The 17,602-nt window shown below is 26.9% G+C and overlaps 2 protein-coding genes across 3 annotated transcripts; both read right to left on the bottom strand.

Annotated features, from left to right (window-relative positions):
* Positions 1 to 17: 17 nt before the first annotated feature.
* Positions 18 to 4,276, bottom strand: LOC130970560 (alpha carbonic anhydrase 7-like). 2 transcript variants are annotated; one of them, XM_057896676.1, is made up of 7 exons: positions 4,141 to 4,276; positions 3,267 to 3,481; positions 2,326 to 2,432; positions 1,879 to 1,993; positions 999 to 1,169; positions 451 to 504; positions 18 to 271 (listed from the first exon to the last, which is right to left on the bottom strand). In XM_057896676.1, the coding sequence occupies exons 1-7, from the start codon at positions 4,229 to 4,231 to the stop codon at positions 197 to 199; spliced, it is 828 nt and encodes a 275-aa protein (XP_057752659.1). In that variant the 5' UTR covers positions 4,232 to 4,276; the 3' UTR covers positions 18 to 196. The 2 variants fall into 2 exon arrangements, with proteins under 2 accessions (XP_057752659.1, XP_057752660.1); XM_057896677.1 differs by having other exon boundaries at positions 20 to 271; positions 1,885 to 1,993.
* Positions 4,277 to 14,236: 9,960 nt separating this feature from the next.
* LOC130970075 (alpha carbonic anhydrase 7-like) lies at positions 14,237 to 17,350 on the bottom strand. The gene is made up of 7 exons (XM_057896041.1): positions 17,228 to 17,350; positions 16,636 to 16,850; positions 16,135 to 16,241; positions 15,939 to 16,047; positions 15,526 to 15,696; positions 15,022 to 15,075; positions 14,237 to 14,531 (listed from the first exon to the last, which is right to left on the bottom strand). Exons 1-7 carry the CDS (start codon positions 17,313 to 17,315, stop codon positions 14,457 to 14,459), a joined length of 819 nt encoding a protein of 272 aa, XP_057752024.1. The 5' UTR covers positions 17,316 to 17,350; the 3' UTR covers positions 14,237 to 14,456.
* Between the last annotated feature and the right edge of the window lie 252 nt (positions 17,351 to 17,602).

The following is a 17,602-nucleotide window of genomic DNA, read 5'->3' as shown; positions in this document are numbered from 1 at the left end:
ATTCCTTAATCCATGAATAATAATAATAATAATAATAATAATTTGAAGAAGAGTTTCGCAATTCTTTATTGGAGTGTACATATTTTGTATATAGTTAATGGAGACATTTATTTTCCTATATTTTTCCATGTAGTCTTATATAATATAAGCATATAATGATGATGAATTGCGAGTGCCTCTATTGGAGTCTAATTAATTAATTATACTCTTTATTGAGCTGCACTTTGCGATTGTTTGTTGGTTGTATTGGTCTCGCATTGCCATTCGAATCCTGCAACATATGTCCCAATTTCACACATTATTCCAATTATTATTCTATCTTTTTCAACAAATTTTGGATTGAATTAAATTGTATTATGTATATACCAAAAATTAGATGTATATTAAATCAACTATTTGTGTAAAATATATATATTATGTCATCGTTTTAATTAAGAGCCGAAAACTTACATCAGCAACAGCATTCTGAAGCAGCTTGATTTGATCCTTTTTAACGATTCTAACCTGAACAATTTTAGATCTCTATTAGTTAACTTTTTCTATTATGTATACATATATAAGTGACTGATTACATAAAATTAAAATATTCTCATCAATTGAAAATAATAGATATTATTAAATAATTTGATATATTCTATTAAATTATTAAACATACTATTATTTTTACATAAAAATATTTTAAGATGAGTAATTACTGATGTCATATATATAAGATCCCATTAAAATTAATATGATTTTAAAATGTCCTCACCTGAAATTATCCTATATAAAAGAATTTATAGTAATTAATAACACAATTATGTTATGTGTATACTAAATTTAGTCACTAAAATTAGTTATTAGTATAAATTATATGTATACTGGAATATAAATACACATTGAAAATAAATTAAATTATATGTATATTTATATACAAATATATTAGTGATTGATTTTAGTAGTTAATTTTAGTACACGAATAATATTTTTGTTAATAATAAGTTGGAAAATTGAATTACCCGTTTAAGGATGGTCCAAGTAACATTCTCGGTACAAGGAGGAGTAGTCAAGGAACCCATGTATCTGTAGTATAAGTCTCTTTCTATGTTAATCACACTTGGATCAAATACACCCACTGATCTATTCGCTCCAACACTTAACCCAGAAAGTGCCTTCAAATCTTCCTCTAGCTACAAAATCATTTATTAGAATTTCAAAATATAATATATACCAAGAATAAATTGTGTACTATAACATCAATAAAAATAACTAATTTAAAAAATTATCTAAACATAAATTGAATGGCCACGTTATATATATGGATCGAAATTAAACGCTATATAACAATACAATATTATAATATCCAAAAATTCACATTAGTGACAAAAATAATGTCAACAGATATAAATGACAAATAAATTTACGAAAAATTAAAAAATACGACAAAAATAACTAAATATTAAATATATATTATAAAAAATAGCGATCAAATTTCGATGCAATTTTTGCAAATTCTTAGAAAAATAAAATATTTTTATTCTTAAAATTTAATAATTTTATATCAAATAAATTAAAAAAAATAATGTGAACTACCAACTTGGTTTGGGAAAAAAAATTTAGAGATCAAATTTGCTATAGATTTTTGTGTGCATCTTTTAAATATTATTCAAATGTCACGCAAAAATTTGGATAAAATGAATAAATTATTTACTTAATGTAAGAGTTTTTCTTATCATTTATAAAAAATATAGTATTATTAATTATTTTTGTTACGTTTTGAATTATTTAAAGATTTATTTATTGTTCGTATTTTTAAAAATTATTTTTGTTAGTGATATAAGCTTTCAGATATCATTTTGATAGTTATCCTAAATTTAATCAATCAAAAAATTATTGTACCAATACCAATAGTGGGTCTGTTCTTGATCCAATCTTGAAAAATATTCCAATCACTGCTGTTAGATTAGTTGTTGGAGTTTGATGCACATGCACCAGGTGCACCTCTAGATCCAGTCTGCAATAATATATATATATATATATATATATATATATATATATATATATATATATATATATATATATATATATATGTTACTAATAATTAATAAGTAATTTATGGGTAATGTTTACTTTAACGAAACATATGGGATAATTTTTTTTCAGATGATTTATGAACTAAATAAGAGATAATTAAGTATATGAAATAATAATCGAAGTATATGAACATATAACTAATTTATCAAGCATGGAAGTTAGAAAGTAATAATTAAATATAAGAGTATTGGCAACCTATATATGCATGCATACATGTATGTATGTATGTATGGCATGTATGTATATACGTACCTTCGTCCATTAATGGTGTGCTCAGATGGAATGTGCCAATGTAAATTTTGAAGTATATAACGAGTTCCATTGATTGTTAGAGAGCTTGTTGGATCAAGAAACAGCAACTAGTCAAACAAATAAAACAACCAATTAGTCGAAAAACAAAAATTTAAGGGAGTCAATTTTTATTTGCTTAACGATGTATGTATACATTGGTAACTAAATTATTTATCATACTTAACTCGCTATAACAGACATGAATAATAACGACAGTTTTTTTTTTTTGTATTTTACGACAATTATAAACTGTCACAAAATCGATTTTCAATGGTTTTCCAGCTGGCATCCTTTAGCACACGGGAGTTAATTATTGCACCAATTTTTAAAAACCGTTGATATAACCGTCGCTATTTGATTATTGAACTACTAAAAATTTGAATTAGTCAAATAATAAATAAATTTATTTTATTTTTTATAGTTTTGAATTCAAATTCCAAGATGCACCTTTAGAAACTAAATATTAAGGCATTATATTGGGGTATATATGTAATATATGTTGTCAAGTGATTTAATTGAATAACTTGCCTAAAAAATAATAAATAATACTATTTGTACACCAAATATTTTTTCTTCATATAAAAATACAACTATTATTAATTATTTATATTTAAATTATTTTTAATTAATAGAAAATTATTTGTTGCACTATAAAAGAAGCGAAAATTAGTGACGAATATTTTTTTTTAGTTTTGCGACGGTTTAAAATCATTACAAAATAGACTATCAACAATTTAAGAACCATCATCGTCTTTTAAAACGCAGAAATTAAGATTTACGATAGTTTTTAACAACTGTTGATATAACCGTCACTAAATTACCGCCATAATCTTCAGTGACATGTGTGTATTATATTGTTAATTATTAAGAAAATTAAATACTCATATCAAAATCATATTTACCTCAATTTCATAAATATTTTTCTTAAGGGTAGCATTGGAGGGGTTGTAGTTCAATTTAAGGGGTCCTAGTCTAGCCAGTTGAAGCCTCTTCTTATTCAAATCAATTGGTGATTGCATTCTTCCAGTTTTGCATGTTCTCCATTCTGGTTTTATGTTTCCCCAATGAGATGGTCCTCTGTTACTATTTTCATCATAATTATACTCGTCCTCATCCTCTGTAATTAATTAGTTAAATAGAAAAAAACATATTAGCAATAATTATACACATCAAATGTATATCATATCCTCCTAACACTAGTTCATGAAAAATAAGCCTACATTTGGTTTACATATCCATTTTTTTAGAATTTTATAAAAAAATAATAAAAATAAAAAACAATAAAAATAATACAAAAAATAAAACTGTAAACTAAACACACACATCTTAATTAAAGGAGGAAATTAAAAATCATAAAAAATAAACTAAACATATATATGTATAAAATTATAAAATTTAAATAGTGTATGTGATGTTGTAAATGAAATAAAAAGTCTATGAAACAATTTGTTTTACACAAAGACAAAAACAAAATTAAATAAATAAAAAATAATAAATTCATCTCATCGAATATATATTGTATTCTAGATAAAGGTACATTTGATTTGTATTTTTATTTTCAATTTTTATTTTATATTTTAGTTTTTACTTTTAAAATTTTGTGAAAAAAATAAAAATGGTAAAAACAATAAAATTCAGTTTTTTTTTTATTTTCAACTTTTTCTTTTTTTTTTATCAAAATATCGAAAAAAAAACACAAAACAAACACACCCTAATTAATAAAAGAAATTAATAATCATATAAAAAAATAAAGTATATATAGTTATTAGTACTTACCAAATAATTCTTGGGATCTAGCTGGGGAATATAGCAAAAGAAGTGCTGCAAATAAAATGCAAATGAAAAACTTGGATGAAAACTTTTCCATTTGAAGTACAATTTAATTTCTTTTTCCTCCTCTGTTGAAAAGTTGTATGTGGCAATGATAAAGATGTAACTTTCTCATATTTATAGGCTGCTACAAGTTGTGAAAATTAAGTAAGAAAATTGGATTATTAATTAATTAAGGAGGTGCATGCTAAGTTTTCAAACAGGAGATAATAAGCCTTTGTTTTGACTAAAATGAAGATACTTTTGTTCATCATAATTTTCTAAACCCTAGACTCTAAAATTATATCAACCAATACATTTTGTTAATATGTTTGGTTTAATTAGGATAAGCATTTAATTTATGTATGAATCCCTTTTAGAACAAAATTGAGACACTCCGATCACCATTCATAATTAAATTAAAGCTCAGTTTTTTTAATTAAAAATCTCAAATCTATTATTACCTAATTAATTAATTTAACAAAATTTACATAAACTTTTTCAGTTTGTATTATTTTTCTTTAAGTATGATGAGTATTTTTTTTTTGTCCAAATAAAAAAATATTTTTCTTTTTATTATCCAATAGGTTAGTTTTTAAAATTAAATTAGATCCAATCACTTAGTATCAATTATAATATAATATCATAATATAATTCTTTAATTTAATATTGTTGAACCACTCACGTACAAATATTTATGTTCTAATTGATTATTTTTGAACATGAACGAGGTGTATTATATATAAGTCTCACATCTTTCGAAAATAAAATTTATAAAAAATTTATAAAATGAGATATTTTTTATTCCATGAACTAATAATTTTTTAGATTAATTTAAACTCACTCGATCTCAATTTTAATAACTTTGGTATTCCTAGCTAAAATATTATTGATTAATTAAAAAAACATTAACAAGCACAATAAAAATGAAGGAAGAAAAAAAAACAAGTTCCATAGAATATTCTCTTATCAATATTGAAGACTGTACATTGATATTTGCCTTGCATTAATGACTTATAATCATATTTCCCCTCCCTATAAAATAGCGGCTGCTAATTAATAATTTGTAACCCTAATAATCACTAAAATAGTAAAATCTAAGTACTTTGTAGTAGTCTCTACCTAAATATTAAGGCATGGTGAGAAACTAAATACTCTAATAAAAACTCTATTAAGCATTTTTTATGTGAAAATGTTCTTTTTTTTATTATTGAATAGTTGATTGGCTTAATTTTATGTGTTACAAAAAATATTATTATTTTTTTAAAATCGTTATTTTCTTTCATAGATTATATACTTTTAAAATATGATTAAATAAATATTTTTATGAAAAAATATTTTTAATATTTTGCCTGTCAAATAACTATGATACGAAGAGAAAGGTGCATGTATACCATTTCAGTATTTGCTTGGTGGCTTCCACACATGTCAATGGCCTATTTAATTATGAAAGAAGAAGTATAAAAAAATTATTTTAATTAATTAATATGAGTTACGTTATATTATAAAATTATATTGTTAATTTTATTTTTGAAATAATTTAAAATTTAAAATTTTAAAATTTGGAATTTAAAATAAAAAATAATTGAAAAATATAATATTAGTGAAAAGATATTGACTCTCTAGCTAATTGAACTTGTTTTAAAATTACCTAAAAATATGAACGAATATAAATATGTTTGAGATAAAATAAAGAATATATATAACATTATTTCTTGAAAACTAATTTATTATTAAAAATAAAAAATAAAATGTTAAATTTTAATTATAAATCTTGAATTTAAATTATTAATATAATATATATATATATATATATATATATTAAATAAAAAATTAAAATTGATTCCCTACACTATTTGTTTTGTCATTGTCTTCGTTCTTCCTTATACTCCTCACTTCTTTTTTTTGTGTCTACAATAATTTAGAAATGTGTTTTGTCGTTTAATTTGCTTCATTTGCCTTTCAATAATATTTATGTCATCCATGTTTTCAGGGTTATTTTTGCACTGTGTATATTGTATCCAAATATGATACTAACATATACCTAAAAATAGATAAAATCTATATATAATAGTATAATTTTAACATATAATTATTTTTGTTTAGTTATAAGAGTTTAATATAAAGATTTTTACATACATGATCACCTAATTAAACTCATATTTATATAACTTTTTAAATAATAAATTTAAGAATAAATTAATTATTTTTATTAATATAATAATTAAATATTTGTATAAAAAATTTTTATACCGATAATATATAGAAATTAAATTATAATTATAATTATAATTATGTTATTAAATTTTATTTTATCTTATAAGCTTTGATTTTGTGTCTAAATAACTAGAATAATAATGAGGCCTGCGGTGATTGCAACACTACTATTATTATTATTGATGGTGGCAATTAAAATATGAATATGACTAAATAACCAGAATTAAAATTAATTTAATTAAAGTACTTCTCACATAAGAAAGAACGCTTTAAAATAAGCCAATAAATATGAATATGATATATCATCATTATCTTGCTTATTTTGATCGCACAAATCAATGAATCATCAAGCTGCAGTTAACTTCGCAAAAATGTAAAATCATTATCAATGTTTTTTTTTTACAGTATCGTCCAACATAGTAGACTAAAGATTAATTTATCATAAGTCGAAGTTTTATTTAAAAATTTATTTGTTATTGATCAATAAATTACTTTATATATAAATAATAATGCTAAAAAACTAAGATGGTTTCAGCCAAAAATCAGTCAAATAAATCTGGATGAATCCAAAATATCTATGTAAATGGTGCTTATGCTAGGCATTAGGATGTTTCTTTTCTTTATAAATTGAATGGTTATGAATCTATTTTCTGAATTATCATATTTTAGGCATTTGGAGAGAGAAAGAGGATGAAGAGACAAAAACTAATTGAATCAATTTTCGTGATTTACGTTACAATGATACTGAACGTATCTCCTCCTAATTTGAATGTGGTGAAATATTTAATAACCAATATTTTAAATCATAAATAAATAAAACTAATTACTATATTTATAATTAATCAAATTGTTCTATTCTTGACTGATTTATTTGGAGTTAGTTCCATATACTTTTCCATATATAAAATGAGATTCAAATTCCTAACACTTAATTAAACGAACTAATAAACTGTCTACTTGATCAACCAACTTAATTCATTATCAATGTTAGTTGAGTTTGGCAACATCACTCCTAATTCACCGCTATTATTGATTTAGTCCATTATGTTATAATAACATTTATGATGGTAATATATATATATATATATATATATATATATATATATATATATATATATATATTATAGGGTAATGCTAGAGAAACAAAAAAAAAATTTCGTATATTGTATTTATCATTATACAATTCAATGCATTATAATTATTTTTTTAGTGTTTTTCTTAAATTTTAACATAATATTAGACTCATGTTATTTTTTTTAAAGGACAGATTAGATTTTTCTTATAACTAAAATTATTGTATTTTTTAAAAAATTATTTTTTATTTATACATTTTTTATCTATTATTTTTTATATTTTTTCACCTCATCGATTAGTCTATTTTTTTTAATATTTTTTATTCTAACGAGCTAAAAAATACCATCATTTACTTTTTGACGCGCCTCCATGCATAGCTGAAAATTTACTATTTGCACCCAATTGTCGTGCTTCTTTTAGTTGCAATTTGAGATAGTTATAACATTTTTAGTTGCAATTTGAGATAGTTATAACATTTTCATCCATCGACCATACCATCGTCTCTGTACTCTGTTGTGTCGTTCTCAATTAAAATTTAAAAGCAACCAACTCCATCAACAACACCGTTGTTTACTTCTAGCCTTCTAATACTATTTATGGTAGGTAGATGGTACTTCGTAATCTCATGGTATATTTTAGCTTGAGTAAACCATTAATTTTGTACTTGAATCATTAGAAATGCTAAAACTCATAAGTAATCTCATATTAATCTGTGACACGTGACATTAAAACTCATCAGCAAATAGTTGGATTGTTAAACAAGTCAGTTCGACTGTTTAGACTCGACCAGCTTAAACTCGTAATTTATACGAATTAGTTCATTTAAATTTATTTTATTTATAGACTATAATTTTTTAGTTTGAACTATTTAGATCAATTCGACAAATTAAACAGGTTAACCTATTAACTTTTTATTTTTCTTAAAAAATATTTTCATAAAAAAATCATTTTTCGGTTAAAAATCTTTAACAAACTGAATTTTTATAAATTGGTGAGTCGGATTTTTAAATCGGATCAAAAATAATATTTTTAAAAAAATGATTATTTATTTTGAGAAATACAAAAAAAAAGACTACCCGTTTAACTCATAAACAGATTCGTTTAACTCAAAATTTTAACCGATATAATTTTAAAGATAAAGTTTTATCTATTAAATAAATAAATAGACTAACTAGATAAATTTTGCTCATTTCGACCACCCTAATAAGTGACGTAGAATCTGCCTTTGAATTTCCTTTTTGAAGATATAGAAAAAAAGAAAATGTTTCATCATAATTTCTTCTAAGTTAACATGATAAATTTTTTCTCCTTTTCTATGGTTTTTCCCCACAGCTAGTGATCACATTAGGTTAAGATAAAAGTGATTACAGAAAAACACGGCTAAATCCAAAAGTTAAGTTAAGCATTACCCTCTTGCTTTCATCCAAAGTAGTTAACCTTACCCACATTCGAACTACTTATTTGCCTTCAAGTGTTAACCGCACAATTTTTTATTCTTAAAATTTTCACATGATCAATAATGATCTTGTAAGATTATAAATGAGCATCGTGAAATCACTTAATATAAGAATTTAAATTAATAAAAAATACATTTAAATAATTATATTTTTATAAATTTGAATAAATTTTAAATTTTATTATTTATTTCTCTTAAAAAATCAACAAAAATTGAACTATAAATCTCATAATAATAAAATATCTAATATTATTATATTATAATGTTCATACCTTAATTTGTTTTTATGAATGTAACTAGAAAGCATATATAGTATTTGAAATTAGATTTTGATGTAAATGGGGCTAACCTGCAAATATCTATGTAAACAAATTCTAAAGGATAATTGATGCATTGTTGTCGCACTGCAAAATTCACAAACTTAATAAGGTAAGTTAGACTTTGAGAAGGGAATGTGACATTGACTTATCACTTTCTGAACATTTCTAAATTGCTATGAGTTGGCGAATGTATTATGTGTTGATGCATGAGTTTGAATGGAAATTTTGGTAGAATATGTGGAATTCGCTAGGAATTTCTTAGAATAGTGGAATTTAAGAATTTGAGATGTGAAGTAGATGATTTTGAGTTGAAATGTATAAATTGAATAAGTTTGAATTTGGTTGATTGTTAATGTGTGAATTGGAGTGGTTTGGGGTCATTTTGTTGAGTTAAAAACTATTTTGGCTTGTGAATTTTTGGGAAAGTTGATAAATTCTGTTTTTGGTTAAAATTGATTTTTGGCCAACTTCGGTGGGTTATAATTCAGTCCTTGAAGTTGGAAATTTTATAAAATTGGAGTTTTATGAAAATTTATTTATCGATCTTATTTCCAACGGTTCAAGAGTGATTGAAAAATGAATTTTGTGAAAAAAGTTATGAATATTTGAAATTTGGGTTGAAAAACTGATTTCTGCAGCATATCAGCATTTTTGAAGTTTTGATATGTCATGCGTACGCGGAACCTATTGTGCGTATGCGAGAGTTGGTCACTACTCACACCCATGCATATGCTAACATGGTCTGCGTACGCGACTTTGTCACGTTTACGCTCATACGTACGTGAGCGAGCTCCACTGTCCAAATTTCTCGCGTACGCAATGGTGGTCCACGTACGCGATTATGCCAATTTTTACCCTCATGCGTATGCATGTCCACCCAGTTTTGCAAAAACTTGAATTTTTTAGTTTTTAACTATTCTATTAGCCTTCTAAACTTCTATAAACCCCGATAAGAGTCTAGAGTCACTGTAATTAAAGATAGAGGAGTTAGAGACGAGATATAAAGAGTTGAGTTAGTGAATTGGGGGAAATAAACAAGATGTGAACTGATGCATGCATGATGAGGACGAATGTGATGATGAGTGATAATTGATTATGATGACGAATGATGATGTTGAATGAGTTAATTACTATTGAATATGAATTGAAATGAGATTGGAAGAGAGATTGTTAATGAGATTGATAATGAAATGGATAATGAGATTGATATAGAAATTGATTCTGATTGAGATATATCTGTCTGGGTAGATGCAGTAGTGTTGTTCTACTTGTTCCGAGTTTTGGTTTGAGTCTCTTGAGGTAATGCAGTGGTTCGCCCCCACTTGCTCCTAGTTGAGAATGATATGTGATATAAAAATTTATCTGAGTCACGAATTTCTCTAGGTAGATGCAGTGGGTCAGCTCCACTTGCTCCAGGTTGAGATATAGATTCTGTTGACCCTTTGTCGCAAGTTGTGACCGGACACTTTAACTCCCCAGATTCTCCCAATGAGATGAAAATTGATTGATGAATGATTATGAATATATGCATATACTCTTGGGAATGCACGCTTAGGAACTATCCAGGGTTCGCTACCAGACATGTCAGGTTTGGCTATATAACCGACAAATGAGACTCATCAGTCATAGGGCAGGCATACATCATTTGCATATGTTTGATTTGTTTGGGTTTGATTAATTGTAACTGGTTTGCCTAATTGTATAGGCCATATGATTATATGCTAATTGCTTTACTTGAATCAACTTGTGTATTACTTGTTTGCATTATTTGTGTTTGCTCACCTGAAAAGTTCCTCGTGCTGGTGTTGGTTGACGCTAAGGACTGATTCTGGTTCTATTCTGTTTGGAGAGTTGTTAAAAAACGGGAAATGTTGAATCAGATTTAGAATTCCCTTGTGATAGTTTCCAAATTATGGATTAGAGAGATCTTAGGATGGATATGATGATGCATGGAGTATAAGATTGCTTAGTGAGTTCCTATTACCTTATGCAATATCTATTTGGCATTTTTAACCGTACTGAAAACCCATGAGTCGGAGGTTCTCATTCCGTATATTTCTTCTACCTAGCTTTTTGTTCATTTCCTTTGTAGGATCTCCGAACTTCCAGCATGACCGACAACGGAGCTCATCAGCCCACTCAAGCCGAGCTTCTATCTCAAATCGCCGAACTCTAGGCAGAAGTTTGAAGGATAGCCAAACTGTCCACCCATAATAATCCTGGAAAGCGCGAGGAAGGTAACTATCTCTCCAAATCTATCCTACTATCTCTATCTCATCTAGAAGATAAGATCTCAACAAACTTCTAAGATATAAGATAAGATAGAACTACCGCCACCAAAGAGGTAATCAAACTCTACTATAAATACACTGGCACCCCCCAAGTATAACTCACGTTCTATTCCACTAAAAACCTACTTAAAACCCTTGCTAACTTAAACATCGGAGTCTCTTGCAAGTACCACCCCCCACCTCCTCTTGAGAAACACGGACAGACGGCACCTCGGCACCAACAAGTCGGTTGCTACCATTAAAGGAGTCTGGACCTCACGTTCAGGTCCAAATCAGCGTTTCAGGTAACCCTCGGAACATTGGCACCGTTGCCGGGGACCTGGAGCTCAACTCTTGATAATGACAGATGATCAACAAAATGGTCAGACAACCACCCGACATGAATAGGATGCAAACATATTAAAAAGAGGCTGGAATACAGTTTCTATGGATACCAGAAACTCCGTAAAAACTTCTCCCAATAGATAGAGGATATCAAATAGGAATGATGATTCTGCTTCTATAGTTAAATTGGATTAAATATACGAAACGGCAGAGACGAGGATAATGCACTCGTAGACACCAACCATGGTAGATGGAGAGCCGCATATTCATCACCATCGTCAAAAAAAAAGGAGAAAGGAAGCTGGTTGCTAATTGGAAAGGACCCTACAAAATAGTAGAGGTCTTAGACAAAAGTTACTACAAAGTGTCCGACCTCCAAGAACGAGAGCTCCCGAGGTCCTGGCACACATGTAACCTAAGAAGGTACTACAGCTAAGCAGCGAACCTCATGCAGAGGTGTACTCTTTTTCCCTGATCTCAAGGTTTTTAATGAGGCACCAGCACGAAAATTAGGGACACTCAATCCTCTTGCAGGTAGATTTTTGTAAAGGAGTTTTTTATTTTACTAATAAAAATTTCTATTTCTTTCATTCATATTTTTCCAAAAGTTTCCTACTTAAGACGCATTAACTTAAGCTCAACAAAGCATAAAAAATCATTGCCCAACCTAAACTCGGTCGGCAAAATGAGCGTCGAGGTACAAGTTAATGTAAGAAGTTATATAAACAACTCGTATGAAGTGATCTCAATGAGATCGGATAAAAAACGAGTCGTAAAAATAACTTGACAAAAGCCGATTACTCAAAGTCGGATCTATGAAAGGAAACTCAACATCTCAAAAGACCTAGCTCTATTTTAAAGACAAAAAGGTTTTTCGAAAAAACAAAAGAGCGATTCGAGCACTATTTATAAGAGTTGTAAAGAACAAACGTTTAAATTTTCAAATGGGTCAAAAACTCGAACTCCATAAAAAGAAGCACCCGACGTTTAAGCAGAAGCCATAGAATGCTCGAACCCAACCTATATAAAGATCAGGACTTAAGTAGGAGAACTATTCATACATTGACCCAAATTATAAAGTCATGTCCAATAAAGACACAAGACCCACCTCAAAGGATAGATGGCCTCTACCGGATACCTGACCTCTTTGAGAGGTTGGATACGACGAAAGGGACTAGCTTGTAGTTATCTAAATAAGTAACTACCTCTCCAAATCTCTCCTACTATTTCTATCTCATTTAGAAGATAAGATCTCAACAAACTCCTAAAATATAAGATAAGATAGAATTATCACCACCAGGGAGGTCATCAAACTTTACTATAAATATACTGGCACCCTCAGGTATAACTCATGTTCTGTTCCACTAAAAACCTTCTTAAAATCCTTGTTAACTTAAGTATCGGAGTCTTTTGCAGGTACCACCCCCACCTCCTCACGAAAAACTCGGACATGCAGCATTTCGGCACCAACAAATCGGTCGCTGCCACTAAAAGAGTCTAAACCTCACATTCAGACCCAAATCAGCGTTTTAGGTAACCCTCAGAATACATAAATTATTTATTTTAAAAACTTAAATTAATAAAAAAAACACATCACTAATTATATCTTACAATAACATCAAAAAAATTAGTATCTACATTACCCTTTAATTTCTTTATCAATTAAGCAAATCATTGTCCAGTGCGAGAATATAAAGGTTTTCCAATTGTCACGCGCTTGGCACGTGATGTTCCTCCTCATGATGTTGAATCTCTTCTTGTTGTGATGAAACCTTCAACTCCATGCCTTAGTTCCAAAGTTATTAATTAGCGAACTCATGGAAAAGTTAAATATTTCTTTAATTTCATTTTGTCTTTATGAGGACGGCGTTAAGCTCCTAAATTGCTTTTGTCCTAATCTGTCGTCGCGTCAATCTATTCCAAAATATGCAAAATTATTTTTATGTGGTCATATATTATCTATAAATAATAAATATTTTTTTATGATTATTTAATCAATTTTATATATTTAAATTTTTTATAATAATTTAAAAATATTTATTTATATTAATGTGATAATGTACGGTTTTTTTTTTTTTTTTTTACATTGCACATAATTGAATTCATAATGTATACGTAAATCCTCTCAAATTATATTGGATTTTTTTTAAGATAGTTACGTGAACAAAATAATTATATAAATATATACATATATAGCAAACATGTCGCAATCATATATATTGTTAAATTGCATTGTGGTAGGTGATCCAAAAGTTGAACAATTATTTAATCACATTTAATTTCCTAGCTATAGTTATAATAGTAATTTATAGATTAACTGTAATATTGATATTATTAAGGCAGATGATAACTTGGCAAATCAAGATTCTGTTAAAAAGTAGTTAGAAGCTCTTAACTAACTCTGGCAGTTTTTGCAATTTGTGGATTTCTTCATCTCTAAGCAATCCTTATAAAACACTTATAAATATCTGATGAAGTTTGACATACATACAAACTTAATTTCCTGTCAAATTTAGAATATAGAATACACTGATAACAATAATAATAATACTTTAAAAAAATGGAAAAGACTGTCACGATATTTAATTAATCCGAGTTTAATTAATCACTAAAGTCTACATTGAACTGCACTGCCATTGAGCTTGGTTGTACTGGTCTCGCATTGCCATCTGAATCCTGCATCATATATGTCCAAATTTCAAACATTATTCCAATTATTATTCTATTTCTTAAAAGAATTTTTGGATTGAATTTATGATGAGCATATATTGATTTAGTTGTAATATATATATATATATATATATATATATATATATATATATATGGAAAAATATAGGCTACCAACATATTATCTGCCAACTTCTTGTCAACAATGATTAATTATTATATTTTAAACACATATATAAAAAGACACATTTAAAAAATATATCTATAAAGACATTTCTATTAAACACAGTCATGAAAAAGACATTTTTATTAGACACATTCACAAAGACATTTCCATTAAATACAGTTATAAATAAAAGTTGGCAAAAGTTGACAACAATACTGTTGGTAACATAGCGTAGTTATATATATATATATATATATATATATATATATATATATATATATAATATTTTTAATATTAATTATTATATTATTATTTTAAGAGCTGAAAACTTACATCATGAACAGCATCTCGAAACAAATTGATTTGTTCTCTTCTAACGCTTTTAATCTGAACAATATTAGACATTCATTAGTTAATTTTCTATTATATACACAAAAGTGACTAGTGACGTAAAAATATTTATATAAAAATCAGATTTAAAAATTGTTCGAAAACTTGATATATATATTTTACTAAATTACTTAACATACTATTATATATCTTAACATAAAAGATATTTTCAGATGAATAATTATGAACACTATTTAAACAAGGTCCATTAAAATTAAAATAATTTTAGAATATCCTCGCATGAAATGATCCCATATAAAACAATGTGAAAATTCAAGTGCAGTCAACTTCACGTGAAGTTGATAGTTAAAAATTATAAGATGAAAATTTAGTCAAATCAATCAAATCATTTAACAGTTATCGATTATCAATTTTACTTAAAATCGACTACACTTGAATTTTCACCATAAAACAAACTTGTAATAATAAGTTGGAAATTGGAATTACCTGGGTAAGGACGGTCCAAGTAACATTCTCGGTACAAGGAGGAGTAGTCAACGAACCCATGTATCTGTAATACAAGTTTGTGTCCATGTCAACCTCTTTTGGATCAAATACACCCACTGATCTATTGGCTCCAACACTTGACCCAGAAAGTGCCTTCAAATCCCCCTCTAGCTACAAAATTATTAATTACAATAATTTATTAGAATTTCAAGGTATAATATATAAAAAGAACTTGATTAATTAAAAGGGTTTTACCCAAGACAATAAATCGTGTAATGTTATATTAATAAAAATAACTAATTAAATAAATTTAATTAATTTGACCGTGTTATGTGCATTAAAATTAAATTCTATGTAATACGAAAAATAGATAGATAAATTTAATGAATGGAAAGATTAATAAATTTTTGTACCAATGAGAGTAATGGGTCTGATCTTAATCCAATCCTGTAAAGCATTCCAATCACTGCTATTTGATTAGTTGTGGGAGTTTGATGCACCAGGTGTACCTCTAGATCCTGTCTGAAATAATATATATATATATATTGCAATTCAGACGATTGATGAACTCATGTATGTATGTATGTATGTATGTATGTATGTATGTACCTTCGTCCATCAATAGTGTGTTCAGATGGACTGTGCCAATGTAATTGTTTAAGGATATAACGACTTCCATTGATTTGTAGAGAGCTTGTTGGATCAACAATCTCCAACTAGTCAAACAAATAAAACAACCAATTAGTTGAAAAAACAAAAATTTATTAAGAGAGTCCATTTTTATATATTGTTAATTAGATTATTTATCATACTTAAATATTTGGTTATTTAGTTCTGTTCAAACTTAATTTTTTTTTATATTTTTTACGATATTTTTTAGTTTAACTATCAAAAAATCAATGACTACTAATTTGTTTAAATTTAAATTCTATTAAAAATTTATTATTAGTCAATAAATTATTACAAATATAAAATATATTATTTAAAATTTTAATACTTATTTAAATGGATAAGTAAATAAACTGGACTAAAGTTGTTTATTTCAAGATGTATCTTCAGAACCAAATATTAAGAAAAAAGATAATTAATTAACATAATTAATTAGCTTACCTCAATATCATGACCCCTATTCTTAAGGATAGCATTGGAGGAATTGTAATTCAAATTAAGGGGTCCTATTCTAGCCAGTTGAAGGCTCCTATAATTCAAATCAATTGGTGATTGCATTTTTCCAGTTTTGCACATCCTCCATTCTGATTTTATGTCTCCCCAATGAGATGGTCCTTTATCACTATCTTCATCGTAATTAAACTCGCTCTCATCCTCTGTAATTAATTAGTTAAATAAATAAAAACAAATTAGCACTATTTAAACACATCAAAATATCAAATATATATCATATCCTAGTCCTATAAGTCATGAAAAATAAGCATACGTTTGGTTTATATTTTTATTTTTTAATATTTTGTATAAAGGAAAACATTGTAAAAAAAGATTATTTTTGTTTTTTTTATAAAATTATGAAAACAAAAATATTGAAAATAATAGAAAGGATAAAATCGTAAACCAAACACACTTTAATTAAGAGAAGAAAAAATCATTAAAAAAACTGAACATATATATGTATATATAAATCTTTAACTCACAATTAATCAATTAATATATGCATGCATGTTAATTAATATAATAATTAAGTACTTACCAACTTCTTGGGACCTTGCTGGGGAAGATAGCAAAACATATGCTGCAAATAAACTGCAAATGAAAACCTTCGCTGAAAACTTTTCCATTTGAACAACAATTTTTTTTTTCTCCTTTTGATGATGTTGTTATGTGGCAATGATCAAGATAGCTATCTCATATTTATAGGGTGCTACAAGTTGTGAAAATTAAGTAAGAAAGTTGGATTAATTAATTAATAATAAGGAGGCTCTCATTTTTCAAACATGAGATAAGCGTTTGTTTTGGCTAAATGGAAGAAACTTTTGTTCATCACAATTTTCAATTTTCTAGAATTGTTTATGAACCAATATAATACTTGTTACATTTTATTTGTTAATATGTTTGATTTAATTAG

The sequence above is a fragment of the Arachis stenosperma genome, chromosome 3 (genome assembly GCF_014773155.1).
Source record: "Arachis stenosperma cultivar V10309 chromosome 3, arast.V10309.gnm1.PFL2, whole genome shotgun sequence".
NCBI lineage: Eukaryota > Viridiplantae > Streptophyta > Magnoliopsida > Fabales > Fabaceae > Arachis > Arachis stenosperma.
The sequence above is the reverse complement of the archived record's forward strand: the minus strand, read 5'-3'. Positions and strand labels throughout refer to the sequence as shown.

Coding starts and splice junctions, on each gene's coding strand:
- LOC130970560 (XM_057896676.1), bottom strand. CDS start 4,231: ATGGAAAAGTTTTCATCCAAGTTTTTCATTTGCATTTTATTTGCAGCA. Junction 505..998: donor CTTGGACCATCCTTAAACGG/GTAATTCAATTT, acceptor AAAATTGTTCAG/GTTAGAATCGTTAAAAAGGA. Junction 272..450: donor TTCAGAATGCTGTTGCTGAT/GTAAGTTTTCGG, acceptor CATATGTTGCAG/GATTCGAATGGCAATGCGAG.
- LOC130970075 (XM_057896041.1), bottom strand. CDS start 17,315: ATGGAAAAGTTTTCAGCGAAGGTTTTCATTTGCAGTTTATTTGCAGCA. Junction 15,076..15,525: donor CTTGGACCGTCCTTACCCAG/GTAATTCCAATT, acceptor AATATTGTTCAG/ATTAAAAGCGTTAGAAGAGA. Junction 14,532..15,021: donor TTCGAGATGCTGTTCATGAT/GTAAGTTTTCAG, acceptor TATATGATGCAG/GATTCAGATGGCAATGCGAG.